The sequence below is a fragment of the Notechis scutatus genome, chromosome 14 (genome assembly GCF_049901735.1).
Source record: "Notechis scutatus isolate UNSWTSFEM ecotype Mainland chromosome 14, rNotScu1.2, whole genome shotgun sequence".
NCBI lineage: Eukaryota > Metazoa > Chordata > Lepidosauria > Squamata > Elapidae > Notechis > Notechis scutatus.
Window position 1 is genome coordinate 10,177,077 of NC_142022.1, and position 27,514 is coordinate 10,204,590.

At 46.0% G+C, this 27,514-nt stretch overlaps 3 protein-coding genes across 6 annotated transcripts in view; all 3 read left to right on the top strand.

Annotated features, from left to right (window-relative positions):
* RORC (RAR related orphan receptor C) overlaps positions 1 to 2,284 on the top strand; it is a 35,382-nt gene extending 33,098 nt beyond the window's left edge. For both annotated transcript variants that reach the window (XM_087943279.1, XM_026687937.2), the window contains exon 11: positions 320 to 2,284. In XM_087943279.1, coding sequence (XP_087799405.1) covers positions 320 to 487 — 168 coding nt within the window. In that variant the 3' untranslated portion in view covers positions 488 to 2,284. The remainder of the gene's footprint in view (positions 1 to 319) is intronic.
* A 115-nt stretch (positions 2,285 to 2,399) lies between these two features.
* On the top strand, positions 2,400 to 10,149 carry LINGO4 (leucine rich repeat and Ig domain containing 4). Of its 3 annotated transcripts, none has more exons than XM_087943277.1 (2): positions 2,400 to 6,842; positions 7,118 to 10,149. In XM_087943277.1, the coding sequence occupies exon 2, from the start codon at positions 7,142 to 7,144 to the stop codon at positions 8,957 to 8,959; it is 1,818 nt and encodes a 605-aa protein (XP_087799403.1). In that variant the 5' UTR covers positions 2,400 to 6,842; positions 7,118 to 7,141; the 3' UTR covers positions 8,960 to 10,149. The 3 variants fall into 3 exon arrangements, with proteins under 3 accessions (XP_087799403.1, XP_087799404.1, XP_087799402.1); XM_087943278.1 differs by having other exon boundaries at positions 2,400 to 5,421; XM_087943276.1 differs by having other exon boundaries at positions 2,400 to 4,323; positions 4,572 to 10,149.
* A 1,779-nt stretch (positions 10,150 to 11,928) lies between these two features.
* Positions 11,929 to 27,062, top strand: LOC113425712 (semaphorin-7A-like). Its single transcript, XM_087943729.1, has 13 exons — positions 11,929 to 12,143; positions 16,858 to 16,997; positions 17,339 to 17,392; positions 18,009 to 18,104; positions 18,229 to 18,334; positions 18,554 to 18,652; positions 19,758 to 19,926; positions 22,112 to 22,220; positions 23,063 to 23,264; positions 24,018 to 24,133; positions 24,822 to 24,991; positions 25,196 to 25,251; positions 25,910 to 27,062. Exons 1-13 carry the CDS (start codon positions 12,053 to 12,055, stop codon positions 26,239 to 26,241), a joined length of 1,740 nt encoding a protein of 579 aa, XP_087799855.1. The 5' UTR covers positions 11,929 to 12,052; the 3' UTR covers positions 26,242 to 27,062.
* Positions 27,063 to 27,514: the final 452 nt, after the last annotated feature.

Genomic DNA, 27,514 nt, shown 5'->3' on the forward strand with positions numbered 1-27,514 from the left:
ACGTCCATAGCCAAGAGTCATCAATCATTGTTCTCCAGTTAGAATTTTGAGCGGCAGAAACTTTGGTCACGTGGAAACTATCTATGAAAACATTTATGGAATGCACTTTCGGTTTGCAAGCTGCCACACTGATCCCCCCTCCCTTTCTGTTGGCAACTCTAAAAAGACCAGAGAAATATTTTAGGAGTTGACACGTGACTTATGACACATTTGACACCCCACCCTGGGGCTCAGCCTGGTCGTCTCCTACAATGGGTCACCTTCCAGGTGAGCCAGACCAGGTGAGATGATCTCATTCTCTCCCGCTTTCTCTTTCCAGTTGCCGCCCAAAGGGAAGTTGCGAAGTCTCTGTTCCCAGCACGTGGAGAAGCTCCGCTCCTTTCGCCAGATGTACCCCATGGTTGTCCACGCGGTTTTCCCACCGCTGTACAAAGAGCTCTTCAGTTCGGACTCTGACCCTCTGATCCAGGGGCCCGCAGGAGAGTAACCCCCTCCCCACACACACACACAAGCTGAGGACAGGTCAGGTGTTGCCACCCGGTCGCTGGAAGCCGGACACAAAATGAAGACTGGGATCGAGGGGAGCAGTCAACAAGTGGGCGGGGCAGGACGAGGAATTGGTGATTGCTTGTGGGGGTGTCCCACTTCATTCTGGAGGAAAAACAGCATCCCCACCTCAAAGTGCTCCAGTTTACATTTTAAGGGTTAGCGGCCGCGGAAGCAAGAAGCAATACTGGGGGGATTATGCGGCATCGACAAATCCACCGGGAGACGGTTTCGCGGGAAGACAACATCGGATGTCGCTGCCAGCTTGGGCGATCCCCCCCCAAAATACCTCATTTGTGCCATTTTAACGGCAAGAGACTCGGCCAAGTTCAAAAGAAATTTATATAGATATATATGTATGCATCTAGAGAGAGAAAGAGATGGACAGATGCGGCTCTCTAAGATAGATTTTATTTTATTTTGCTAAGTCTGTATTTGATAACAAAGGCACCCCTCTCTGTTTTCCCCCACCTTTCTTTCTCTTTGCCCTGTCACTTTGCCAACCAGCTTCAACTTCTGCATTTGTGCAAAAAAGTGTGTTTGTGGGGAATACATCTCTGCACCTTGGACGCGGCTTTGCAGCCTCCGTTTAGAAACCCAATCAGTGGGTTTGCCATATTAGCAATTTCCCCGAAGCCAACGCCCGTTTTCTTCGGAGACAGCGGTGCTAATATAAAGTTCCCTGGATTGTTTTAAAACGCATAGAGCCGTGATGGTGAACCTATGGCATGCAGGTGGCACGCAGAGCCATTTGTGCTGGCACGTGAGCCGCAGGCAAACTTACTTCACTGCGCATGCCGGCTGATTTTCGGCCTGTTTGAGGCCTTTTTCAGCCTCCCAGAGGCTTGAAGAAAGCCTTTGCAGGCCGAAAAATAGGCCCATTTCATCCCTTCCTGTATTTACAGAAATACTGGAAGTGACGAAATGGGCCCATTTTTTCGGCCTGCGAAGCCTGCAGAAGCTTTCCTCAGGCCTCTGGGAGGCCCAAAAAGGCCTCAAACGAGCCGAAAATCAGCTGGGAGGTGCAGTGCAGGTAAGGGCCTTAGGGAAGCCACCTGGGTGAAGCAGTAAGTAAGCGAGGGGAATCCCGGCACAGCTGATCGCAGGAACAGCTGATTGTTGGGAGGGGAAAAATAAAGAAATACCTTAAGGAGTGACTGGGCGGGGTGAGCAAGCATTAGGCGGGTGGGGCAAGCAAGCGAGCGGCGACCAGGTGACTGGGTCGGGGTGTGGCCAGCCAGAAGTTACTACCAGTTTGCCGACCCACACCAAATCCTTGCTACCGGTTCACATCAACCGGTGCGAACCGGTTGAATGCCACCCCTGTGCAAAACAATCCATGTTGTTTGATATTTAAAATCCTTGCAAATGGTTCAGCTTTGCAGGAATAAGTTTAAGACACTCTTAGCTTTTCCGCCCATGACTTGTCGAGATGACGCCACTGTCCATTTTGCACAGAAAAATCCACTACATTGCGTCAGATGTTCGTGGATTTAACTCTAGCCCTTTCTTCTATTCTTCTAATCTTTTCCTTGGTTTTTTTTTTTTTTTAATGGTTTGGAATATTTAAAGAACGGGAGGGAGGGGAGGCCGTGTAAATACCGGTTGAAAAAAGTTTTATTTTTTATTTTTAAAACTAGAGAAGTTGGTCTTTAAGAAAGCGTACGCTGGAAACCGTTTAGTCTACTTTTTAATTTAATTAAACCACGGTGCATATTGGTACGATGGTTGGATTTTATTTGCTGGCTGGCTCTCTTTATTTCTGTTATTGCTGTGATAATTGTTTTACGAGTTTTCAGGTGGGAAGGTAACTGCTGAATGTTTGAAAGGTGACAGATCAAATCCACATAAGGGGTAGTTCCTATTTTCTGATCTATGGTTCTGGCAAACCATCTTTCAATTATTTTGATATCCATTTGTGAGCTTTGGAAGAAGTTGCTGAGATGGTCAGAATTCAGTGATCACCTTGACATCACTACAAATTAAATTTCAGAAATGGATGCTTCTTGACTTTAAGGGACACGCAGATTATAAATGTGCGGTCATTGGGAAAATAAAGAATTGCCCCACAAACCTTGAAGCCCCCAGACCTATCTTGAATACTGAATTAAGGGGGAAGATGGTACAAAACAGTTGTAGAAATGGGAGTTAGATTGTGAATAGAACAAAACAGATCTAACGGATTTATTTGATATCACGGTAGTTACATACAGGTGTCTAATAGTTGCATACATGATTTTCAAAGGCTTCAGGTCACCTATCGAGCTATGAATTCTGCAAGTACAGAACAGCAAGGCATTTAAGGGTTAAATGGAGTCTCCCTGTGCAGGGGCAGAGTATCTGTTAAATGCCAGGAGGTGGAATCGAGCACCGGATGGTTTTCCGTCCTAAAAACATGACCCATGATAAGGTGTCTTCCCAAGCACCAATATACATGCCATGGATAAATAGCATGATTTTTTGATAATTCCCTAGGCACGGAGTTCATTTAGCGACTGTTCAAAGTTAGAAATAGAAAAACTGAAAAAACGGATGTAAGTTGCTGGAAAAAAAGTGACTTATATCCGTTTTTCACACTTAAATCCATGGTTAAGAATCTGAGACCAACCTTTGCTGATGACATGCCCAGGACTATAAAATAAAATTAACTCATCTTTTAATGGTCTGCAGCTGTAAAATGCCCCTGTCAGAGTCTGAATCCGAGGAGGAAGACGAACAGCTGACAGGGAGTGGGAGTGTGGCTCCGGTGGCTGTGGAGGAAATTGGGGAAGGGCAGAGTCCAGCTAGGCAGAGCAGGGGAGAGGTAGAGCAAAGGAGAGGGAATTCGGAGGAAGACCCAGGCCCACCCCCTCTTCATCCTAGGGAATGCAGGGAGGAACGAAGAAGGGAGCAACGTGGGTTGGGTGGCTTATGGGGCAGGAAAGGGCCCTGATTCCCTTCATTAGCCACAGATGGGAAGAGAGTTTAAAAGAGATGCATGTTGAGAGCTGCGACTGCTGGGAGCAAATGTGAGTGTATCTTTGGTTATCTGCATTCCTGGCCTCCTCCTAACCAGGTTGAATTACTGCTGTTCCTTCATGTATAGAATTCCTTCTCCTGCCCTGCCGGACTAATTGCCTCATTTTGCCTTCATTGGACTTTAAGTTCGAGTTTTTGTTGACCACGTTTTGGACTTGATTCTCTGCAGCCAAAGGCTGTTCCTGGGAGAGTTTTTCTCCATCCCAGAAGGTAACCAGGACATTGGGGGCAAAGGTGGAGCTAATAAAGGGACTCCTACGGATCATCTGACTGGGTTGCCTTTGTGCCACGCCTCTTTGGCTCATCACAACAGCCTATCAACCCTTCGCCCCTCGGTCAGGGAAACGGTAGCCATCAACAGCTCTTTTTCTCCAGGGATTTTATTTTTTTTAATGGGGCCCCATTCGTGGGCTTCCCAGCATGGAAAGCCCCCTCTTCCCCCCTAAGTTGGGAATGAGAAGGCCGAGTTTTGACCTTGCACCTTCGATCCAATCGATACATTTCAAAGCGCTTTTTTTCGCTGGGTTGCCGGAATGAAAATTGGCGGCAGCTTCAGTTTGTGAGAGTGTGTGTGTGTGTGTGTGTGTGTGTTGTTGCTTTGCTGCTGTGTGTGCCAAGCAGCAGTTAAAAAAAAAAAAAGACCCAGAAGACAAATGACAAAGTGGGGAAGCGAATGTTCCCAAGGCAGGGAGGACAGCCAGTGAGGAAAGAGGACGGAAGGACGGGAGACGGACTCGTAAGCGGTGAGAGCAACCCCAGGTAAGCCGTTTGTTCCTTTTCGGAGCTATTTCTGGGCTATTTGCAGGTGAGGCACCTGCCTCGGGGCGACTTCTCTTTGGAAGGAGGAAGATGCTTCAATGTGGACATTTTTATTTCGTTCGGGGAAGGAGAGAGGGACGAGCAAACGTGTTGCACACTTGCTCATCCTGTCAAAAGAACGGTGTCAAGCAGGGTGTCAAGCTGAATTCACACGATCCACGTTGGTTTTTTTCCAACTTTCCACCCAGGTGGCTTCGGAGAGTGGACATCCCACCCAGGGCACCAAATATTCCAATCCAGGATCCTTTTGATGTCCTAGGGAGTCTGACCCTCCAATTACCAGCGGTTGGAGAAGGGGAGGCCCCCCCAAAAAACCGGTGGTAAGTTCGCAAGTTTGATGGGAACTCGTTGGCGTTAAGGGCAGGCTCGGCGTGGTGAACGTAACTCAATTGGGGTCTGGCAGGCAAAAGTCCCAGGTTCGAATCCAGGAACTTGGAATCCTGAAAGCTGGATGGAGGAAGGGGGACCTAGGCTGTGTTCTGCGGAATCGAGGGTCCCTGTCACAACCCTGCATGATTTCGGTTTGGAAAGCTGAACGATAAAAGGAAACTTTAAGCCCCGTTTCCTTTTGCCGGGTAATGTAACACACAAACGCACATCTCTCTTTTTTTTTTCCCCCCACCTTTCTTTTTAAATAAACTACAGTATCTAATAATGATTTCAGCCCACGCGCTGAAGGTGCCAAAGGAATGCTCTCCGCTCGGTCTAAAATTATAAAATAAAAATAAATGGGTTTTTAAGAGTCAGAATAGCAAACCTGGCTGGGGGAGACTCTCTCTTTTAAAATATTATTTTATTTTATTTTTTTAAACACAGATTTTTGGAGGAGTTTTGGGGAAGACGCAGCTCGGAGCCTTGTTCCCATCTGGTGTTCTTCTGCCCCAGATATTTGTGGGTTGTCAATTCCCACAACCAGACGGAAGACAAGGGACTTAAAGGCCACCCCTATAAGAGACCACCCCACTTTTTAAAAAAAAAAAAAACGGAGTTTATGAAGCTTTGAAATTTGGAGCTATTTCCAGCCATAAAACTGGCAAGGTAGGTTCAAAATATCTGATAAAATGTTCCGAAAGGTTGGAGTTCAACCGGGTTAAAATCCAACAGGTTCAAATCCAGCAGGGATTGCAAGATTTTGCCCCCCCCCCCAAAAAAATCTCCTATTTAAGCTTCTTTTTTTCCTTCTTTTTCCCTTGCTGCCTCTTCTTGGCCCACTTTGACCGCATCAGGTTAATTAAATGTTCCCATTAAGATTCAAATTCCGAGCCAGAGACTCTGCGGGAGCTGAAAATGTGCGAGGTGCCAATTTTGCATCACATTTTGTTCTCCATAAAAGGGTGAGGACCAAACAGGACTACAAAGAGGAAGGAACAGCTGCAAATCCTTCTCCTGCTCCCCACAAAACCCTTCAGATTATTTTCTTTTCACCCAGTTTCAAAGAGTAGGCGGCAGTGTGGAATCGAAAGTCCATTCCATTCATATTTTCTTCAAAGACCGATTAGATGACTGAAGCTTCTGCCGCGAAAAAAATCTAATTGGAGAGCATGATTGATGACTCTTGGCTATGGACGTTTTTCGTTGGATGATATACCCAAAGGGGTGGGGGTGGGGGAAAAGCAGGATCAAGGGTGACAGGCAATTACGTATCTCAGAATTGGCTACGCCCAGGTTAGTGCCGGACGTAGAATGTTAACTTCAAATAAATCCTGTTTAGTTTTGGGAGTGCGGCTCGAGGCTCATAATTTAATTGGAGTAACTGCCAGAATCCGGGCACTGGACAGCCATTTGTCTGGAATGGGATGGGGGTCTCCTGCTTGAGTAGATGGTTGGGCTAGATGACCTTCGAGGCCCCTTCTGATTGTCATTCTGTTAACCTTGGCTTAGCCTCTTTTCTATGGGATCAAAATTTCAGTCCATGGGGACATGGGAGTGCTGAGAATCGCCAAGCCCCCTAGATGTTGCCTTCTGGCATTGAACACCCAAACTCTCCTGACCCCCCACCCCTCTTTCTCCATCTCCTGCCCCCCGCGCTGCCCCGTAGCCTCTGTCTTCTTGGCCTCTTCGTCTCTTGTTTTGCTACGGACGCCTCGGTTTTAATGCACCGGTGGGAACTTTGCCAAGGAGTTACTTAGAAGAAATTGCATTGCAGTGGCTGGGTGGGATACGGGAGCTTTCTTTGAGCGTGGATGAGCGATAGAAGTCCAATGTTGTCAGAGGCTTCCTTGCTTTTTCTTCTGGAGTTTATGGTGGGGGGGTTATGTAGGCCTTCCATCAATCAGAATAGAGCTGGAAGGGGCTTCGGAGGTCTTCTAGACCAACTGCCTGCTCAGGTAGGAGACCCTATGCCATTCCAGACAAGTGGATGTCCAGTCTTTTGTTGGAGCAGCACCCGCAACTTCTGGTGGCAAGACATTCCGCTGGTGAATTGTCGTCACTCTTGGGAAGTTGCTCCTTAATTCCAGGTAGGTTCTGCCCTGGATTAGTTTGCCCCTTTTGTTTCTTGTCCTGCCTTCAGGTTGCTTTGGGGAATGGGTGGGCTCCCTCTTCTTAAGACCTCAAAGGTTTCTCAGGTGTGGCTTACTTAGGCAAGAAGGTGAAAAGGTGAAAAGGAATCCATCTTGAACGACAAATGTTCCTTTCCAGAACTTCACAATCCAGCTTCAGTACGGTAGGTTGTCTTCTTCTTCTTCCTGTTGGTTGATGCCTTCTAACTGTCAACATCTTTGTGTCGTTATAGCTGTTGTTTCAGGAAGTTCTCGAGATGTTGAGCAGGCCCTCTTCACTGGATCTGCCGTCCTCTTGGTTCTGGGTCTTTCTGGGGATGACCTTCTTGGTGGGATCTGGACACAGCTGCTCTTTCAAGTGCAAATGCTTGGTTCAGGAGAAGGTGGTCTTCTGCAACAGCCGGAATCTGACCACTGTGCCCGTCAAGATCCCCCAGGATTCAGAATTCTTGGACTTAAGCCAAAACAGCCTTCGTACCCTACATCAGGGCATGTTCTCCCGTCTCCAAGCCCTAAAAGAGCTGGACCTGAACTACAACATCATCTCCAACATTGAACAGGGGGCCTTCAACGGCCTTCAGAAGATCATGACCCTCCGACTAGCGGGCAACAAGTTGAAGATGGTCCCAGATGGGGTCTTCACAGGGTTGCCCAACCTCTCCGTTCTTGACCTGAGGGACAACAAGATCCTCATCTTCTTGGATCATACGTTCAAAGACCTCTTCAGTCTTGGGAACCTGGACATAAGGGACAATCCTCTGGTCTTGATTTCAGGTCAGGCTTTCCGAGGCCTCCAACACCTGCGGAGGTTCACTCTGCAAAAATGCAACTTCACCAGGCTGCCAACAGAGGCCCTGTCCCACCTTCACCACCTGGTGGAGCTTCATCTCAATGTCCTCAACCTCAGGGTCCTCCACAATTATTCCTTTCAGAAACTCCATCGCTTAAAAGTTCTGGAGGTCAACCAGTGGCCTTTCTTGAAAATTCTGGAGCCTCACAGTCTTTCTGGCCTAAACCTCACTTCCTTGTACATTGTCAGATGTAACCTCCATGATGTTCCTTATAGGGCCATCAAGCACCTGGTCCATCTGCGTTTCCTTGACCTCTCTTACAATCCTATCTCAATGATCCATGGAAGGAAGTTGCTGGATCTCTCCCGCCTCCAAGAGTTCCACCTTACGGGTGGCCGACTGGCCACCATCCAGGCCAATGCTTTTGAAGGCCTTGTCCACTTCCGTCTCCTCAACGTCTCAGCCAACCATCTCCAGACCCTTGAAGAAAAGGTCTTCCACTCGGTGGGGAACCTAGAAGTCCTTCGTCTGGACCAAAACCCCTTGGCCTGTGACTGTCGCCTCCTTTGGATCTTGAAGAGACGACAGAGGTTGAACTTTGAGGCTCAGCTGCCCATCTGTGCCACCAGCTCAGAAAAAGGAGAGAAGGTCTTCCATGACTTCTCCAGAGCTCTGGCATATCACTTTACTTGCCGGGAGTCTACGATTGAGAACAAGACCCTCCAGAAAGTGGTTGTTCATGAAGGAGAGCAGGCCAACTTGACTTGTAGCAGCGATGGAGATCCACCACCCAGTATTTCTTGGGTGAACCCTCAAAACATCACCTTGGACTCAACTGGCAAAGGGCGTTCAACCATCCTTCCTGATGGGACTCTTAAGATTCTATATGCCCTACTTGAAGACAGTGGATTGTACCGTTGTGTTGCGAGCAATGCAGCCGGCAATGATTCTATGGTAGCTTCTCTTCAAGTTCTTGTTCCTCTGTTCAACCAGTCCCTGGTCTGGAAGGACTTCGGTCTACGCAATAAAACAGCAATCTCCTCCCTCTTCTTCCTCCACACTAGCATCTGGCTGGGCATCTTAATCATCGGCGTTGTCCCCTTTCTCTGTTCTGTCCTGGTCTGCTTCTCCTTCATCTTCCTCTACAGCAGAAGCCGGGGGAACGTCACTCACCAGGTGATTCACGCTGAGACCCATCCTTCCCGAGGTTACAAGGCCATCGTGGGCCAACGAAGAACCTCACCCAAAAAGCCACGAAGAAGCTCACCCAAAAAGCCGAGATGAACTTTTAAGGTTTTGTTCATTGCAGGTCTTCAAGTTCATTCTTTTCCACCAAGAGGTCCATGCAGATAAATTGAGGGGGGCTGTTTGAGAATTGCAAACCATGTCCTTGGTTCACCCTAATGCGCTGTCTTTCTCTCACCTGGAGTCACAGCTAAGATTTAAAAAAAAAAAAAAAAACTAGCAATGGATTGAGTGACAACTCCCTTGCAATAAAAAAAAAAAAACTCAAATAACTCATCCAACTTTTTTCCCAAGGAAATGACAACCAGGGAAATAATTCTGTAATTACAATAAGAAGATATAAATTCAGATGTATCCAAAATTCAGGGACTTTGTCCACTCAGCCTGTTTATTAATAAATGCACCCCATTCTTTCTTGCACCTGAAACTTCTATTATTATTATTATTATTATTATTATTATTATTATTATTATTATTATTATTATTATTATTATTATTATTATTCCTGAACTACCCCTGTTGGGTTGCAACCTGAAAACTTCTCTCTAATTGCATTAATCTGGGTGATTCTATATTTTTTTTCCCTCCAAGTCTGTGCAGAGCAGAATCCGCTCTCTGCAGCCCAATCTGGCAGCTCCGGAGCAATTGGAAGTTTGTAGAAGTTTCTTTTTAATTAAAAAAAATTCTAAAGGGCCTGCTGGCTGGGGGATTGTGGGAGTTGGTCCATGCATCTGGCTGGGGCATTTTGGGTGATGAAGTTCACCCATTGACTGGGGCATTCTGGGAGTTGAAGTCCACACCTGCTAATTGGGGGATTCTGGGAGTTGAAGTCCATGCATCTGGCTGGGGAATTCTGGGAACTGAAATTCACACATCTTAAATTTAACCGAGAAACACCGAATTAGAGGAAGAATCTCTGCTACGTGTGGAACAATAGAAATTTTGCAAAGAGCCCCTTGTGTGTATTTTGGCTTTCCAGAGAGCGTGCCAAAGGTGCACACCATCAAACTTGCCTGCATTTGGTGAGCTGCTATTTTCCTTTTTTTTTCCCCGAGCATCAGCTGTTCGGCTGTGCTGGGAGATTAAGATTAGCTAGAAAGCAGGAAACCGTTGGCATTTATGGTTTTCTAGCTCATCTAAAAGCAGAGCTGAACCTTCCTTAGGACCAAAGCTTTTATTTTTCAGTGCAGACTCAGGCAGCAGATGGCAGAAAGGTAGATCTCTGAGTGAATCTGTGATTCTGCGAGCAACTTAATCTGCCTGCCTGCTTTGCCTGCTTTTGGGTAAAAGTTGCTCTTTTTTTATATAAAAAAAAAATCAATATTTGCATACATGGTGTGTTGTGAGTTAATTTTGTGAGTTTGTTTGCAAGCATATTTTATGTGATAGACTCAGGCAGCAGATTGCGGAAAGATAGATCTCTGAGTGAATCTGTGATTCTGCGAGCAACTCAATCTGCCTGCCTGCTTTGCCTGCTTTTGGGTAAAATTGGCTTTTTTATAAAAAAATTCAATATTTACATAAATATTTATAATATTTACATGCAAGCTACGCCCAGCCAGTCACTTGACCACCAAGCCGCACACCTACACGCCCACAGAACCAGTTGTTAAGAAATTTGAATCCCACCCCTGCAGGTTTCACTAAACAACAGAACGTTTGGAGGCTCAATTGCAGTCATTAAGTCTGTATTGGAGAACGGAAGCACGCCTGATTTTCAAGGAACATGCCCATTATTGGTGGTTCTTTTCTTGGAAATTTCAGCAACGGAAGAGGGTTTGAATTCTCCCATGCCAAGGAGGGGAAATGTGAGGAAGGAAAAGCCAATTTTTGCAAATGTTAAAATGTTAAAATAATGTTACAGTGAGAGAAATGAGTTGGCTTGTTTTGCATCCATGGTGAAAGGATGATTGTAATTGCAAGGTTCAGCGTTCATTCCAGCCAGCAGCTGCTTAGAAAATTGGGTGGGTGGGCTATCACCATGACGTTCAGGAGGAGGAATGAGAGGAGGGGTCTCGAATCGAGGCTTCTTCTGCCTGGCTTCCAAACCTCTCCCCCACCCCCCGGAGAAAGGCGAGGTGCTTTCAGCCTGAAAACAACCATGACACAGCAAGAGGGAACGCTATTGATTGAGCGAGCCAGCGGTTTATTTTGGCTGAAAATCCCCCCACCTCACCCAGGAGATGGCGAAGCCAAAAGGATGAATTTCAGCCTGGGGGTCTCCCATAAGTGCTCTGCAGGAGGAGAGGAAGACGGGAAGGGGACTGAAAAAAGAGAGAGAGGGAGGGAGGGAGGAAAGGAAATTGAAAAAAGGAAAGGAAGGGAGGAAGGAGAGAAAGGGAAAAAGGGAAGGATAAAGGAGAGAGAAGAAAGGAAGGAAGGGAAAAAGGAAGGGAAGGAAATGGAAGAAAAGCAGAGAAAGGAAGGAGATTTGGAGGAGAGAAAAGAAAGGAAAGGATAAAGGATAGAAAAGGAAGAAAGCAGAGGAGGAAAGGAAGGGGGAAAAGAAAAAGGGAAGGAAAAATGAGGGAAGAAAAGCCGAGGGAAGGACAAGGAGGGGAGGAAGGATAGAGCAGAAGGGGAGGGAGGGAGGGAGGAAAAAGGAAGGAAGGAAGGAAGGAAGGAAGGAAGGAAGGAAGGAAGGAAGGAAGGAAGGAAGGAAGGAAGGAAGGAAGGAAGGAAGGAAAGAAGCAGAAGGGAAGGAAGGAAATTTCCTCTCTGAACATCTGGCCATATCTCAAATTCCCAACAGATGTTTCAATTGAAACAAATTCCCAACAGATGTTTCAATGCAGTCCCTGTTCAACTCATTCTCCACCACCACCCAGAAATAATAATAATAATAATAATCTCTCGGCAACAACCCATCCCTGTTTTCCTCTCTGATCTTCTTCCCCGCCGGCCGCTGGAGGGAGCCGGTTTCTTTTTCTTTCTTTCTTTCTTTTTTATTTATTTAATTGGACTATAAATTAGAAAACAGAGAAGGGAGGGAGGCGCAGAGCGGTGTTGGCTCTGGGCAGAATAAGGTCCTGCCTTGAAAGAAATCTCCTGCAAGGATTGAATTGAATTGAATTCCGGCCACTCTGAAATCCCCCTTCTATTTTTGCAGAGTTTCAGCCAGCCTCCCCAAACATGGGGTGTTTTTTCCCCCTTTTCTGCCTTTTTGCATTCTTTTACCTTGGAGCCTCTCAAAATATTCCCCGGCTGAGGCTGATTCCCAAAGGTGAGCTTTTATTTCCTATTATGATTATTATTTTCATGTCGAAGGCTTTTGCCTGACATTTTTATGATCGTAATTCCTAAAGGTAAAGAGTTGTTTATTATTATTATTATTATTTATTATTATTATTATTATTATTTTGATGCCCAAAAGCTTTTTCCTATAGTTTTGATGATTGCGATTTCTAAAATTGTGGTATTGTTATTATTATGATCATTATCATCATCTCTTTTATTCATTAAATATGAAACTCAAGTCAACTGAACATTTAAAAATGTATCACAAGTATCATTGACTGGCACTGATGGTTGATGCAGGTTGCTGCCAGTACCCCAGATATTATTATTATTATTATTATTATTATTATTATTATTATTATTATTATTATTATTATTATTATTATTATTGTTGTTGTTGTTGTTGTTGTTGTTGTTATTACTATTCAAAAAGGGGTGCTCTTTTTCTATTATGACTATGTAGATTCCACAAAAGGAGAGCTTTTATCTATAATTTCTATAATGCTGATTGGAAAAAGTGGGTGTTTTTTTCTTATTATTATGATTCTAATTGCCAAAATGAGCTTTTTTCCTTCTCATTTCCAAAGGCAAGCTTTTTAAAAAAAAATTATTAATATTATTCAAAAAAAAACCCTGAGCTTTCTTTCCCGATCGTTATTATAATTATTATTCATATTTTTATTCCTATCGAGTCATCTGTTTTCTTAGGAGGGTTTGTTTGCAGAGTCGGCCAGATAGTTCAGTCTGGATTTGGCATTTCTATCCGCCACTCCAGTCCTTCCCAAGGACTTGAGTTCTGCAAATGTTTTATGTTATTATTGTTTTGCAAGCCCTTTCAGATTGCAGAGAGGTACGTAGGTTAAATGGCTAAATGCCAAGCTTTTGAAAAAGCCCAGCTGCCGATGGAGCAAATCCTTCCATCTTAAGCTTTCTTCTCTCCAAAGAACTGAAAATGGCCTATTTCCTCATTAAAGAAATATATTGAATTAAGGCAGGATCTTGAATTTAAGCAGGAAAAAGAGAGGAAGGGGAAAAAAAACATAACCAACCAAACAACCCTGTTGCAAAATGGTGTTCCCCACCCCCCACCCCAACCTCTGCCTCAAATCCTCCTGCAAAAAGCAATTTAAAATTCTTAGCAAGGATGCATCTGTTTTTAGGTCAATCCCTCTGCTGAGTCATGAACATTTTAGAAAATAGACTTAGGGCCACTTCCTCCATATTCTCGGAACTCGGATTAATGGATTTCCTTGGGAAATGTGGGTCCCCTGCATTCAGACCCAGAAGTGCCTTGAATTAATTTGGGTCCTGACCCACCTCGCAGGGCTGTTGTAGCTAAAAAAAACAGGGGAGGAATCCCTGTGGGCAGTGCCTGGAGCTGCTGGGCACAAATTCTTCCCTTTCTTTCAAGAAAATGAGCTTTGAAACCCACCATTTCTGTGACCAAGAGGGAGCTGGAAGAGAAAAGGGGTCTGGAAAAGCATTGGTAGCATTTAGAGAAATCTTTGAGGACTAGAAGCAGGATGTGATTTGCAAAGAAGCCCCAACGAGGCTTTCAAGAAGTTATTAAGAGAGGAAAAGGGTTCCTGTAAGTCTAAAAACAAAACAAAACTCCCTTGTCCAAGGTAAGGGCTATTCATGTTTTGTTTCTTTGAAAATTTAGACTGCAGGGAGGCGAACATTTCAAAGAAACAGATATCTGAGGGGGAAATAAAGTCATTTGGCACCTGCAAAAGGAAAACAGAATAACATAGTTGGAAGGGACCTTGGAGGTCTTCTAGTCCAGCCCCCCCCCCCCCAGCTCAAGCAGGCTCTCCAATCTCTTCTTAAAAACCTCCAGTGATGAAGCACCCATAACTTCTAGTGGCAAGCTGTTCCACTGGTTAATTTCTCTTTCATTCCAGATTGTGTCTCTCCTTGATTAATTTCCATCCATCCCTTCTTGTCCTGTTTTCTGGAACTTTGGAAAATAAGTGGATCCCCTTTTTCTTTATCTAACATTTAAGAAAAAAGGCTCGTCTGGGTGGGGTTTCTGGTTTCTTCTTCTCTTCATGCTGTTGGAAAATGTTCCGCTAGTTCCAGGTTGCTTCTCTCCTGGATTAGAAAGAAATAATTAGACATTAAAAAACAGGGACGGGGGGGGGAGGGAGGAGGAGCAGAGGAGAAGAACCAAATTCTGGGTTTTGCTGCAGAGAGATGCAGCTTTCAATTTTATGGCCTCTTAGCTGCCTTTTTCTAAGGGAGGTTTTCCTGCAGGAGAGATTAAACAGTTGGCTCTTGTCGGGGTTGTTTTTTTTTTTTTTTTGCAGAGCATAAATATTTTGGCTCCGATGGGATATTTTGTGATGCACAGCGTGGCAAGGTGCCCGAACCCTCAAAATTGACTTCCAGAGGCACTTTTTTTTGGGGGGGGGATGTCCCCCCCCTCCTTTTCAGCCACAGAATGGCTGCTAAACAGTTGCCAAATCTGGCCATTTCGGTGCTGTTTTAAAGCTTCTCCAGCATATAAGCCGATTGGCAAGAAATTTGGTAAAATTCAAATTAAAGTTGGCCCAGTCCCCAAATGTGTGAACAAGTGCTCCAAAAACAGGGAACAGGGAAGAGAAGAAAGGTATTCAAAGGCCCAGTTGCTTTCTCTGGAATTCTGGGCCCTATCTGTTCAGATATACTGCGCTTATCCATGGAGGTTTTACGTCCCAATTTGGTTTTTTATGAATATTTTCAAGGCCAGTTCAAACAAAAAACGGTTCGGAGTGATTTACAGAAGCTGTACACAGCAAGCAACCCTCCTGTTTCCGGGTCTGTCTGACTCCAACAATTCAATGAAACACGACAAGAGAATGGGAAAAGAAATTAAATATTTAGTATTTCCTTCTGATGTTCAATTCCGTGACAATCGGATCAGATCTGATGGCAACCCAGCTCTAGTCTAGCCTCCCCGCGGGGATCAATTAGATCCTTCTGAGAAGCTCCCAAAGGGCCAGGCCTCCCTTCCCAGGTGGACAGGTAGACAGCCTCTCCAACTGGAGGTTCTGTTTAGTCAGTGAAAACCCTTACAAGCCCCGAATGGAGCCCATTTCCTCCTGTAAAAAGGATTGGCGGGGAGGGGAAATATATATTTTTAACAGGAGGGCCAAGACTTTAAGGTCCCAATCCACTTGTAATCGGCGCACGGCACATAAACATGGAACATTGGAAGTCGGCAAAGTGCCGTCCGTTTGGGAGTGAGAATATGAAAGAAATCTTCTCCTTGGCAACCATTCCAAAAATTCTCCGCAGCAAAATACGCAGGAGCAAAACTCTGCTCTTAAGGGGCATCTCATCTTGAGAAACCCTCCCCCTCCAAATTAATTTTGTCCTCTTCCTCCCCCCCCCCTCCCCTCCTCCCAATGCAATGACAGCTGAATGGCACGAAGAAGTCGGCGTTTTGCAAAGCAGCCCGGAGATCTCCGGCTGTTTTACGCGGATTTTGCTCCGGCAGGTCAAAACCACCGGAGCCCCCTCCGCAATGCAGATAAAAGCCAAGATATGGAGCACAGAGAGAAGGGAGGGGGGTTGGAGAGAGCTGGGGAGGTGAGGGGGGGGGAACAGACAGTGCTCTGCATTCATTGCTGGGGTGGGAGGGGGGTTGATTTTCCCTCCCTGTGACTCAGCCCTGCAAACACACAAAGCGCCTCTGCGTGGAGGGCAGAGGAGGGTAAAAAACACAAAAGGGAGCAAACAACAACAAGGTGTGGTCCCTTGTTGTGGCCGATTGGGGGGTTGTTGTTGTTGTTTTGCAATTTGCCAAGACTTGAGCCCATCTATTTGCATAATGGATTAAGATGGCAGCTTCTGGATGCTTTGAGTCCCTTTCCCACAACGATGAAGATGCAGCCGGCATCCAGGCCGGCTAAAATAAACCAAGATGGCATTTTTTTTTTAATTTTTGAATACCCCCAACCAGGAGTTAGCAGAAGTGTGCAAAGTTAACAAGGTAACAGATCATCAGAGTTGGAAGGGACCTTGTGGGTCATCTAGCCCAACCCCCGGCCAAGCGGGAGACCCTACACCATTTCCGACAAACACAGACCAATTTTCAAAAGTCTCAAGCGATGGCGCTCCCACAACTTCCGAATGCAAGTTATTGTGTGAAGTGTGGGGAGTGCCCGCCCTGGATGCGGTTTCCTGGTATCTAGGACCGATTGTGAAGAGTCTACTCATTGCAAGACAGGTCAACGATTCGACTCAATCATTTAAAATAATTAATATAGATATATTTTAATTTTGGCTGTTCACATTTTCACATCGTCCTTCTTTTAATGATTTCATTTCAATAGTTCTTGGGATGTTAGCATAACTCTTCTCCCATGGTCTCCCAAGGCGGGTAGGGGGCCCGTGGTGAGTTGTCTCATTCCGGATTGCAAACCGCAGGTGGAAATGGAGGAAGGGGATTCACGAAGTGGGTTTCCTCCAGGTTAGCATTACCATCATCCACAAAAGGTAGCTTTGCTGTCCAGGAGGCCCATGGTACACATCTGGAGCAAATATTTATTCCAGGAGAGGTTAAAGAGAGTTGGAGGGCCGAAAGTTACAGGCTCTGCCATGGAAAAGGTGGTTTGTGGGTCAAAGAATCTCAGAGGAGGGTCTTTCCATCGATGGTGGTTTGTTGGCAGCTGGGGTTGTTTTTAATAAGATTGTTGATTTCCCCCCACCCCCAGATGCCGTGACCCAAAGTTTCAATCAGAAGGAAAGGCTGACAGCCATGTTCCATGAGGCTGGGTCCCCTCAACTGATTGTGGGAGGGCGAGGAACAGTGTGGATTCTGACTTTTGTGGGTTCTGAAATCACACCCACTGAGGTAAGCCATCCCACCCCTCCATCCAAATCCCCTACAGATCGTCCTTGAAATTATGACCATTTGTTTGAACAGCGGTCCGAAGTTGCAATGCTATTGCAAAAAGCGACTTAGGACCAATGCTTGTGGTCATGGGCTCACAATTTGGGGGTTGGCAACGGGTTCACATTTACGACGGTTGTGGTGTCTTGTGGTCACATGGTCCGAGTTCGCCACCTTCCCACCCAGCTTCCGATAAGCAACGCTGGATTGGCTAAATGATCAAGCGATTTGCTTAATGACCATGATAACAAATTCACAATGCTCAAGGTGTCTCTCTCTCTCTCTCTCTCTCTGGTGCCCAGGTGCCAGTGCGCGTCGAAGAGAAGGCTGAGAAGGATTGTAAGAGAGCAGAGAAGGTGAGCTGGCAGCTCAGTTTGGAAAGGGGAGGATGCTTTCCCCAAGGGAAAGGAAATGTTGGAGAGACTCTGAACAGACAGTTTCCATCTCCTCAAGTCCAACATATGGCCTGTCTTTGTTGGTTGGCTAGTTGGAAAGAGCCAACTCCTTAAGGCAACTTAAGCTGATAGCTTGGCAGGACTTTTATCTCCTCCAGTTATCTCCTCCTTCCATTTCCAGGCACAGAGCATTCCCCAAAGTTCTTCTAGCAGACTTAGCTAGAGTTGGGTTGGGTTGGGTTGGTCTGAGTTGAGTTGAGTTGGGTTGGTTTGGTTTGGTTGGAGTGAGGTAAGATGGGTTGAGTTGGAATGGGTTGGATAAGTTGGATTGGGTTGGGATAGGTTGGATGGCATGGGTAGGGTTGGATTGGGTTTTATTGGGTTGGGATGGGTTGGGTTGGACGGGATAGGATGGGATGTGTAGGGTTGAATAGGGTTTTGTTGGGTTGGGTTGGGTTGGGTTGGATGTGATAGGTAGGGTTAGATTGGATTTTATTGGGTTGGGTTGGATGGGATTGGTAGAGTTAGGTTGAGTTGAATTGGATGGATTTTATTTTCCCCATTCTGCCATTCGTAGGGCGACTGCGACAACTTCATCCAGATGATCGAAAGGATAGAGAACAAGACCCTGGTCTGTGGCACAAATGCAGGTTCTCCCAAATGCTGGCTTTTGGTAAGGGACTTGGCAACCATTACAGAAGGCGCTTTGAGCAACACATAAGAATCGATAAAGTATCATTCTAAAATTTGAACTGCTTTTACAGGAAGGTTGATCTTTGGTTCTTTTTTCCTTTTAGGTCAACACATCACTGCAGAGAAGCAGCCAGGGTCAAATTTTCACCATGGTGGGGGAAAACGTTGTCTCATCCTCACCGTTGCAAAACGCCGTCACCATCGCCATCGGTAAGGGGCTCCGGAAGAAGCCAAAATTCCTCTTTTTTTAAAAAAAAAAATGTCTTTCCAAATCTCAAGCTTGTTATTTTTTTTCCCCACCTAATAGCAGGATCAGGGCTTGGATGTTAGAAAAAAGAAATGAAATCAGCATCGCGTGTGAAGCGTTCAACATTTCTATATTTTAAAAAAGGTTTCAGATTTCAGCTCTGGCTTTTCTCCGTATTTCAGAAGACAGCCTCTACTCGGCCTTATCCGGGAATAAAAGTTCCTTCCAGAGAAGCTACGGACGGAAAAAAGGAGTCAAGACGAGGGACAGTTGGATCAGCAGTAAGAAAACTTCCTTGTTCCTTTTCCCACTTTCCTGAAAATGGAATACAGGGAGACCTAGAACTTTTTCCATGGTTCATTTAGTGACCGTTCAAAGTTAGGGCACTGAAAAGGGGGACTTCTTATCATTTTTCACTTATCATTTTTCACACTTACGACCTTTGTAGCATCCCCGTGGTCACAAAATTTGAACACTTGACAAACTGACTCACATTTATGATGGACGTAGTGATTCCTTCTGACAAGCCAAGTCCACGGGGAAGCCAGATTTACTTAAACAATGGTGTGACTAACTTAATAACCGCTTAACAAACTTAACAAATGTGGCAGGTGAGTGTCATGCCCCTGTTGGAATCTGATTCAGAGGGGGAGGCCGAGCAGCTGACAGGGAGTGAGAGTGTGGCTCCGTTGGCTGTGGCAGGAAACTGGGGGAGGGCACAGTCTGACTGGGCAGAGCAGGGGAGAGGCAGAGCAAGGTAGAGGGAATTCAGAGGAAGACCCAGGCCCACCCCGCTCTTCATCTTAGGGCACACAGGGAGGAACGGAGAAGGGAGCAACGTGGGTTGGGTGGCTTACGGGGGAGGAAAGGGCCCTGATTCCCTTCATTAGCTGCAGCTGGGAACACAGTATTTAAAAAGGGAAGCTACGCACAGCAAAGTTGCTGGAAGTTATCTTTGTTTGTCAAGGCTTACGTGGGTTTCTGGCATCTTCCCAACTGTGTGGGAGATTTTTTTTGTCCAGCCGAAGGTAACTGGACATTGGGGGCAAAGTTGGAGGTATTAAAGGGACACTTCTTGCTTATTTGACTGTGTTGCCTTTGTGCCACGCCCCTTTGGGTCATCACAGTGAGTTTGTAAAATGGGACAAAGCCCACGTCAAAAAAAAGGTTTCATTTAGCAGCAGAAATGTTGGGGTCCATTTTGTGGCTGTTAAGTCGAGGACCACCTGTATTGAACATAAAGCCAAAAACTCTTTAAAAAGACAGCAAGACGTTTCCACGGCAAAGCTTGCAGGCTGCCGGCAGATTACGGCAGTGGATCTCTGGATGTGATCATTTCGGGCTGCGTTTTTGTTTTGCTTTTTCACCCTGAATTTTCTGTCCTAGATGCTGAGTTTGAAGGAGCAGCTCTCTTCCCACATAAAGATCGGAGGAAAGATGAAATTTTCTTCTTCTACAATGAGGTCAACCGGTCTGCCGGCCTGGATGAGGAGCTGTACAAAGTTTGGCTTGGACGCGTGTGCAAGGTTGGGGAAAGGAGTTGTTTTCTCTCTATCTAGGGCGCAGAGGGGAAAGTGTGAGGGCTTGGTAAAGCAATATATAGAATAAAATTTCGATTGGTTGATTGCTCGATCGATAAAATTTCTGCACTGCCCCCACCTCACCACAATGACTCTGGGCGGTTTCCCAATCAAAAACTTTTTGAAAAACTTTTTAAATCTTTTGTCCTGCTTGACTTTGAAACTCTGTGTTCTATTTATCCGTATTTATTAAATTTATAGAGACTGCACGGAATCGCTTGATAATCAAGGAGAGAAGCAACTTAGAACTAAGGAGAAATTTCCTGACAGTTAGAACAATTAATCTGTGGGATAACTTGCCTGCAGAGGTTGTAAATGCTCCAAAACTGGACGTTTTAAAAAAGATGTTGGATAGCCCTTTGTCTGAAGTGGTGTAGGGTTTCCTGCCTAAGCAGGGGGTTGGACTAGAAGACCTCCAAGGTCCCTTCCAACTCTGTTATTCTATTCTATTTGATAGTCAGATGGGCAGCATCTACATTGAATTAATTAATAAAACCATATTAAAAACAGAGTTCAAAAAGTTAAGAACCACGAAGATTTAAGTGTTTAAAAAGGTGGAGGAAGACCCCTCAAGACACCCTCTCCCCATGCCAGTTGGAGTGCCAGGTCTTGATGCTTTTCTGGAAGGGCAGGAAAGGAGGAGGAAGAGGTCCCAGCTCACCTATAGGGTCAAGATTTTCCATGATTGACCGGAGCATCTTTGGGAAAATGTGGGAAGATGAGAGCATCTAAAGAAAACCAAACTGAGCTGCTCGGAGGGGGGTTTCAGATTGGTGGGAGGGACCTTCCTCAAAGCAGTGGGATGGAAAGGAATGCCCCCAAATTGATTCGCCTGTTTCTTTATCTCTTGGGGGGGTCGGGTGTACAGGTGGATCAGGGAGGAAGCCAGGCTCGAGGTTACACCTTCTCAGCAAGGCGGTGTTCCCCGAGCCCCTTTTGACTGGTGAGGCCGCCCGTTCAGGAGGAGGGACAGGCCGAGGAACCGTCGTTGTTGAGGATCATCAAATCCATCAGGTCATTGTGAACTATTTAGGCCCTGGATCTTTCGAAGTTGGATCAGGAATCCCGTCGTTGGGATGCATCAAATCAATCAGGTCTTCTGAACTATTTATGCTGGATCTTTTCGTTTTTGAAACGATCTTTTCAGCATAGCCTTTAAATCCATTCGCTGTTGGAGTAACTTGGCTACATGGGTGCTGTCTATGGTTCTGAAATTCCCGGGCTGTGAGCCTGCATGGGTGCTGTCTATGGTCCTGAAATTCCCAAGCTGGGGGCCTACACGGGCACTGTCTATGGTGCTGAACCCCCCCCCCCCGAGCTGTGGGGCCACATGGGCGCTGTTTATGGTCCTGAAATTCCCAAGCTGTGTGCCTACATGGGCGCTGTCTATGGTCCTGAAATTCCCACGCTGAGGGCCTACATGGGCACTGTCTATGGTGCTGAAAACCCCCCCCCAAGCTGTGGGCCTACATGGGTGCTGTCTGTGGTCCTGAAATTCCCAGGCTGAGGGCCTACGTGGGCGCTGTCTATGGTCCTGAAATTCCCAGGCTGTGAGCCTGCATGGGTGCTGTCTATGGTCCTGAAATTCCCAGGCTGTGGGTCTACATGGGCACTGTCTTTGGTCCTGAAATTCCCACGCTGATACACGTTGCCCTTGACTTATGACAATTGAGCCCCAAATTTCTGTTGCTAACCTGTTGCAACAGAATCTGTTGCAATTTTGCCCCATTTTATGACCTTCCTTGTTCAGAGAATCCCTGCGATTGCTAAAGTAGTAACACGGTTGTTAAGTGAATCTGGCTCCCCTGTTGACTTGGCTGGTCAGAAGGTCTCAGATAGTGATCACACTGGAACCATCGTAAATGTGAGACAGTTGCTAATTGTCTGAATTTTGATCACATGACAACAGGGGATGCTGAAACAGTCATAAGTGTAAAAATGGTCCTAAGTCAATTTTTTTCAGTGCTGTTGTGAACAGTCACTAAATGAACTGTTGTAAGTCAAGGACTAGCTACATTCTGCTTGGTGCTGTCCGTGGTTCTGAAATTCCCAGACTGACTTCCTTATGCACACAATCCCTTGGGATCCTGGATACACTGATGCAAAACTCACCACTTGACATTTAAAAAATATATATATATCCGCTTTATTTCTTCCAAGGGGCTCCTCTGCAGTTTGTTCCTACTCGATGAAACGAATCAGCTCCCATTTTGAAACTTCCAAATTCAAGGATGCTCCCGGCTCCATCCCTCATCCCAGACCTGGCCTGGTAAGATTCATTGGAGGCTTTGCTTTTCGGTGACTGGTTGTTGTTTTCTGGATTCTAGGTGTCTGATTGCCGCTTAATTTTATTTCTTGCTGCCCTGAATGATTCCGCCATTGCTATATTCAACGATAATCTCTCTATATAAAAGCGAAATGCCCCTCGTGTATCCCCACAAAATCTCCAGAACCGTAAAGCCTACAAACTTGACATTTGGCATGTATGTTCCTTTTGGCTTCTATGTGCTTGCTAAGAAAGGATTTTTCGAAATGACCACCAGAGGATTAATAATTCCTATATTATTATTATTATTATTAGCACACTTTGATGCTAAGGAGTCCTGCTCCCCCGCCCAACTGAAAAGAAATCTGTTCTAAATGCAAAACACAAGCAGATGAGTTTCAGTTTCACAGCAGCAACCAGCTTTAGTCCAGAACAGTTGAGCTGAGCCACGCCCAGGCACCTTGCTGCCTCCTTCTTGCTCACGCAGCAAATACTGTTTCAATTTCCAAACAGCCCTCAACTCTCTCACACACTGACAGGATGCTAGCCAGAGGAATACCGATGGATGCTGGTAGGCAGAGGCAGAATTTTTTCCCTTTATTTTCCTCCCCAAAAACTAAGCCCGACCACATAGTTTCATAACGAAGCATGGGTATCGAGCTAGCGTAAATTATTTGGGACTTGCGAGTTAAGATTGAGAGGTTATTTCTAAAATGCTTTTTGGAATTAGTTGGGCAGGAAAAACAACTGAAGGAGGCGACTTTTCTGCATTACTGGACAGAATTTGGGTTAAAAATTTGGGATGTTCTCAAGTATTTCATGCCTCTTTTCCCCTCCCACCACAGTGTGTTCCACCAGATTCCAGCTCTTCCTTGGCCAAAATGCTGGCCTTCATTAAGGACCACCCAGAGTTGGAAGCCGTTGTCTATCCAGATGAGGAGCAACCTCTGTATGTCCTTCAGATGAACGATACGTACACTCAGGTGGTGGTGGACAAGGTCCGAGACGCCAACAATGCGTCCCATGATGTCCTCTTTCTTGGAACTGGTGAGTTTGCTGTGTAAGGAAGCGGGTGGCAACAAAACCTTAACGAAACAGAATAAGAGAGTTGGGAGGGACCTTGGAGGTCTTCTAGACCAACCCCCTGCCTAGGCAGGAAACCCTACACCACTTCAGACAAAGGGTTATCCAACATCTTTTTTAAAAACTTCCAGTGTTGGAGCATTTACAGCTTCTGGAGACAACTTCATTCCACTGGTTGATTGTTCCTCACTATTAGGAAGTTTCTCCTTAGTTCTAAGTTGCTTCTCTGCTTGATGAGTTTCCACCCATTGGTTCTTGTCCTGCCTTCAGGTGCTTTGGAGAATAGCTTGACTCCCTCTTCTTTGGGGCAGCCCTTCAAATATTGGAAGACTATTATCATGTCTCCCCTGGTCCTTCTTTTCGTTAAACTTAGACATATCCAATTCCTGCAACCGTTTTTCATATGGTTCAGCCTCAGGTTCCCTAATCATGTATGTTGCTCTTCTCTGCATTCTTTCTAGAGTCTTCAACTCTAGGGACAGGAATGGGGCTAAACTTTGAAGGAATCCATTGAGGTTCTGGATCCATCAACACATTCACTTTTGCATTAAGCCCTGCTCCTTCCCTACCCTTAGAGGCAAGCCATCCTCACCCCATGGATGGATGAACCCAAGGCTTTTCTAGCAAGACATCTTGTGTCTATTGCTAAGACAACAACCATTGGTAGACTCCTTCCACCTAACCAGAGTTCTGTTGTTGTTGTTTTTGTGGCGACAGCCAAAGGGAAGATCCATAAAGTCCTCCGAAGCAAAGAACAGACAGTAATCATTGCCGAGTTAAGCCCCTTCAAGGGTGAAGCACCTGTCACCCAGATGATCCTGGATGCTGCCACGGTAAGATGAAGAATAAGCCTGTGTGGTGATCCAAAGGGGCATGGCACAAAAACAACGCAGTCAGATAATCCGTAGGAGTCCCTTTATTAGCTTTGCCCCCAACGTTGTCCTGGAGAAAAACTCTCCTAGGAACAGCCTTTGGCTGCAGAGAATCAAGTCCAAAACAGGGTAAACACAAACTGTAACTTAAAGTCCAAACAAGCCAAATTGAAGTAATTGGTTTGGCGTGGCAGGAGCAAGAATTTCAGACTTGAAGGCATGGCAAAACTCACACAGTTGGGAAGACACCAGTAACAAAGATAAGCCATGACAACACAAGATAAAGTCACATTTGCTCCCAACAGCCTGCCGCACACAGCCTGCCTTTCTTATCAATTCTCTTCCCAGCTGCGGCTAATGAAGGGAATCAGGGCCCTTTCCTCCCTCGTAAGCCACAGAATCCCTGTTGCTCCCTTCTCCATTCCTCCCTGCATGCCCTAGGATGAAGAAGGGGTGGGCCTGGGTCTTCCTCTGAACTCCCTCTCCCTTGTTCTACCTCTCCCCTGCCCTGCCCAGCCAGACTTTGCCCTTCCCCAGTTTCTTCCACAGCCAGTGGAGCCACACTCCCACTCCCTGTCAACTGTTCATCTTCCTCCTTCGCCAAGTTCCTTTCTTCCCCCTGCACTAGAACCCATTTTGTCTCTGGTAGGGCCATCTCTACGTGAGCACCAAGTTTGAAGTCACGCGTCTACCCTTGCACGACTGCAGCCAATATAATGGAAATTGCTGGAAGTGCATCTTGGCCCAGGACCCTTACTGTGGGTGGGATGCAGCTGGAAAGAGTTGTTCCGCCATTTCCCAGAAAAACCACACCAACAGGTCGGTCAAAAGCCAAGAGGAACAAAAAGTGGGGGAGGGAGAACGCTGCGTGCACGAGCTTCGGACACGCGTGTGTGACCGATGGGTTTAGTTAACACGGAGTATGGGATCATTGACTAGGGAGAAACAAAGCACAGAACTAGGGGGACGGTTGGCTTGCTGCAAGCAAAGTTCTTGAGATGTTCCCACTTTGTCCTTCAACAGGTTGATCCAGAGCTTGGATTCATCCAGCACCACTCAGGCGTGCAAAGCAGCAGAAGGTAACTCTGTGCTCCCTTGCAGGAACTTGGAGTGTTGGTGAAAGGGTGCATATGGCCTTGTCATGATCACAGGAGGTTGATCTCAAAGGGGCAGGAAATGGAGAACCAGGGAGGGGGTTGGCTTGATTAAATTTGTGTTTTTATATCCCTTTCCCCTCACCCAGGAGGTATTCCAAGTTGAGCTGGGTCACACACCTGTGGTCCTTTGTTCAGAGTATTGCGGTGTAAATTCAGCACCAGAAAAATAAACACCAATGGCTGAGGCTTCATTTAACTTCTTTAGAAACAGATAAAGTAAATTTTACAATACCAGCTGTAGATTTCTCCAACATGGAGCAAACTCAAACAGAAACAGACCTCAGTTTCACTTTAGTTCAGCAGGCAAGCAAGACACACAGCAGAGCAGAGCAGCAGTTTCACCTTCAACAGACAGACTCAGAGCTCAACATAGATGCAGAGCTGCAGAGCTTAACATTAAAGCCACACCTAGGCTACTTCTAGTTTCAGTTTCCAAACAGTCCTCATTGGCTGACATCCTGGCAAGCTTTTGAACCTAACCCTCCTGCTCAGGGATCTGAAAACCTACTTCTTTTCACTGCGTTGAGTGTTTTTCTCTGCCTTACTCTTTTTCTCTCTCCTAAAACGCCGGACCCAGTAGAAAAATTATCCCAGGACAGCATCAAGAAAGTCAGCGTGGATCACACGGCTTACATCTACCTACCCTGCCCTCTGAGGTCCCACCATGCCAGCTACAGCTGGGTCAAGGACAACAAGTTTTACCCCTGTGCCATGGAGGACCAATCTTGCACGCTTCGCTTCGGGCAACACACGCCGATGGGCGAAGGCCTCTTCAAGTGCATGGCTAGAGAAAAAGGCTACAAGGAGGAAATTATGGGGTTTGAGGTTGCTCTGAGTAGTGGAGTCATTCCGGAGCTTGCTCTGATGCTTTCGGGTGCTGCATTCCTCACCATAACCATCCTCTTGCTATAGACCAGATCTGTAGCTAGGAGTGGATCCCATCACACTGCCAAAATAATAATAATAATAATAATAATGTTTTTTTCCATCGCTGTCCTTTTTAAAAGAAAAAAGAAAAAAAGAATTGGCTTCGGATACATCGAGCCGCTTCTACTGATGCTCTCGGCCGTTCCAAGGACCCCGAATTCCCAGCAGAGGGACACACTGGTCTCTGTCTCTGGATGCTTTGCGCACGTGTGTTTTTCCTCCCCCGGGTCACCAGGCTGTCCAACCATGGACACGAGGTTTGTCCTTCCCAGAAGAGTCCAAAGTTTGGTGGTGGTAGGAGAGCCCGTAAGTGCCAGGAAAATAAATGCTTTGTGTTTTTATTTTCCTGGGGAGATAACACGATGGAGGAGGTTTACTCTGAAGCAAGGAAGGTCTCATTTGGCTTCCTGGTGACCCTCACCAACTCGGTTTCCTTCCAGCTTTGAAGGGCAAAATATTTCCAGGTTTTGCAAGAAATATATTCCGGGCATGAGGTCTTATCCTGTCTTCTTAACCCTTCTTGTAACGTTGCATGTGTGCTACGCAACTGCATTTTTTTTTTTAAATTGCCGCAAAGATCCGAGCCAGTGACGCCTTTCGGTTCAGCTTTGTGAGAGTCGAGGGGAGAAAAGTGTAGAAAAATTGCATTTACATCCTCGGTGTTTGTTTTAACATTTGTGGCAAGGGAATCAGCGTAAGGGTTCAACTCACACCTGGACTCCCAAAATCTAATTTTTGCATTGACATCCCTCCGATATAAGAAAACGTCACCTTAAAAGACTTGGAGATGCATCCGTGGCAGGAAAGGGAAAAAATGGAATCGTATTTAATTGTATCTCACAGCGAGTTGGATCCATCCGGCTACGAGAACCATGCTCAGAATCCTTCCACAGTAGCAAATGTTCATTTTGAGTTGTGCTAGTTTTTATTCCAGTTGGGCACCGAAGCATCGCACCCAGGAAGTGTGTTTTCACCAAGCTATGCTGCACCAAACGTGGGTGCACGACAACAGCTAAACTGCGTTGTGCGTCTGCGTGTCCAATTTTTCCACCGTGGACTTTCCCTGGATCTAACTCTGGGGGCTTCTAAACTCTGATGGGTGACAATTTCTACTTTCTCAAAGGCTCTGGCTGAATCATATTATCGAGCCCGCTGTACCCCCGGCCTGCTAAAAAAAAAAAAGCTACTGCCAAATTCAGCTCTATACCATATACAGAAGCATTGTGCACCGGGAAACAGGAAGTAGTAGTTCGGTTCA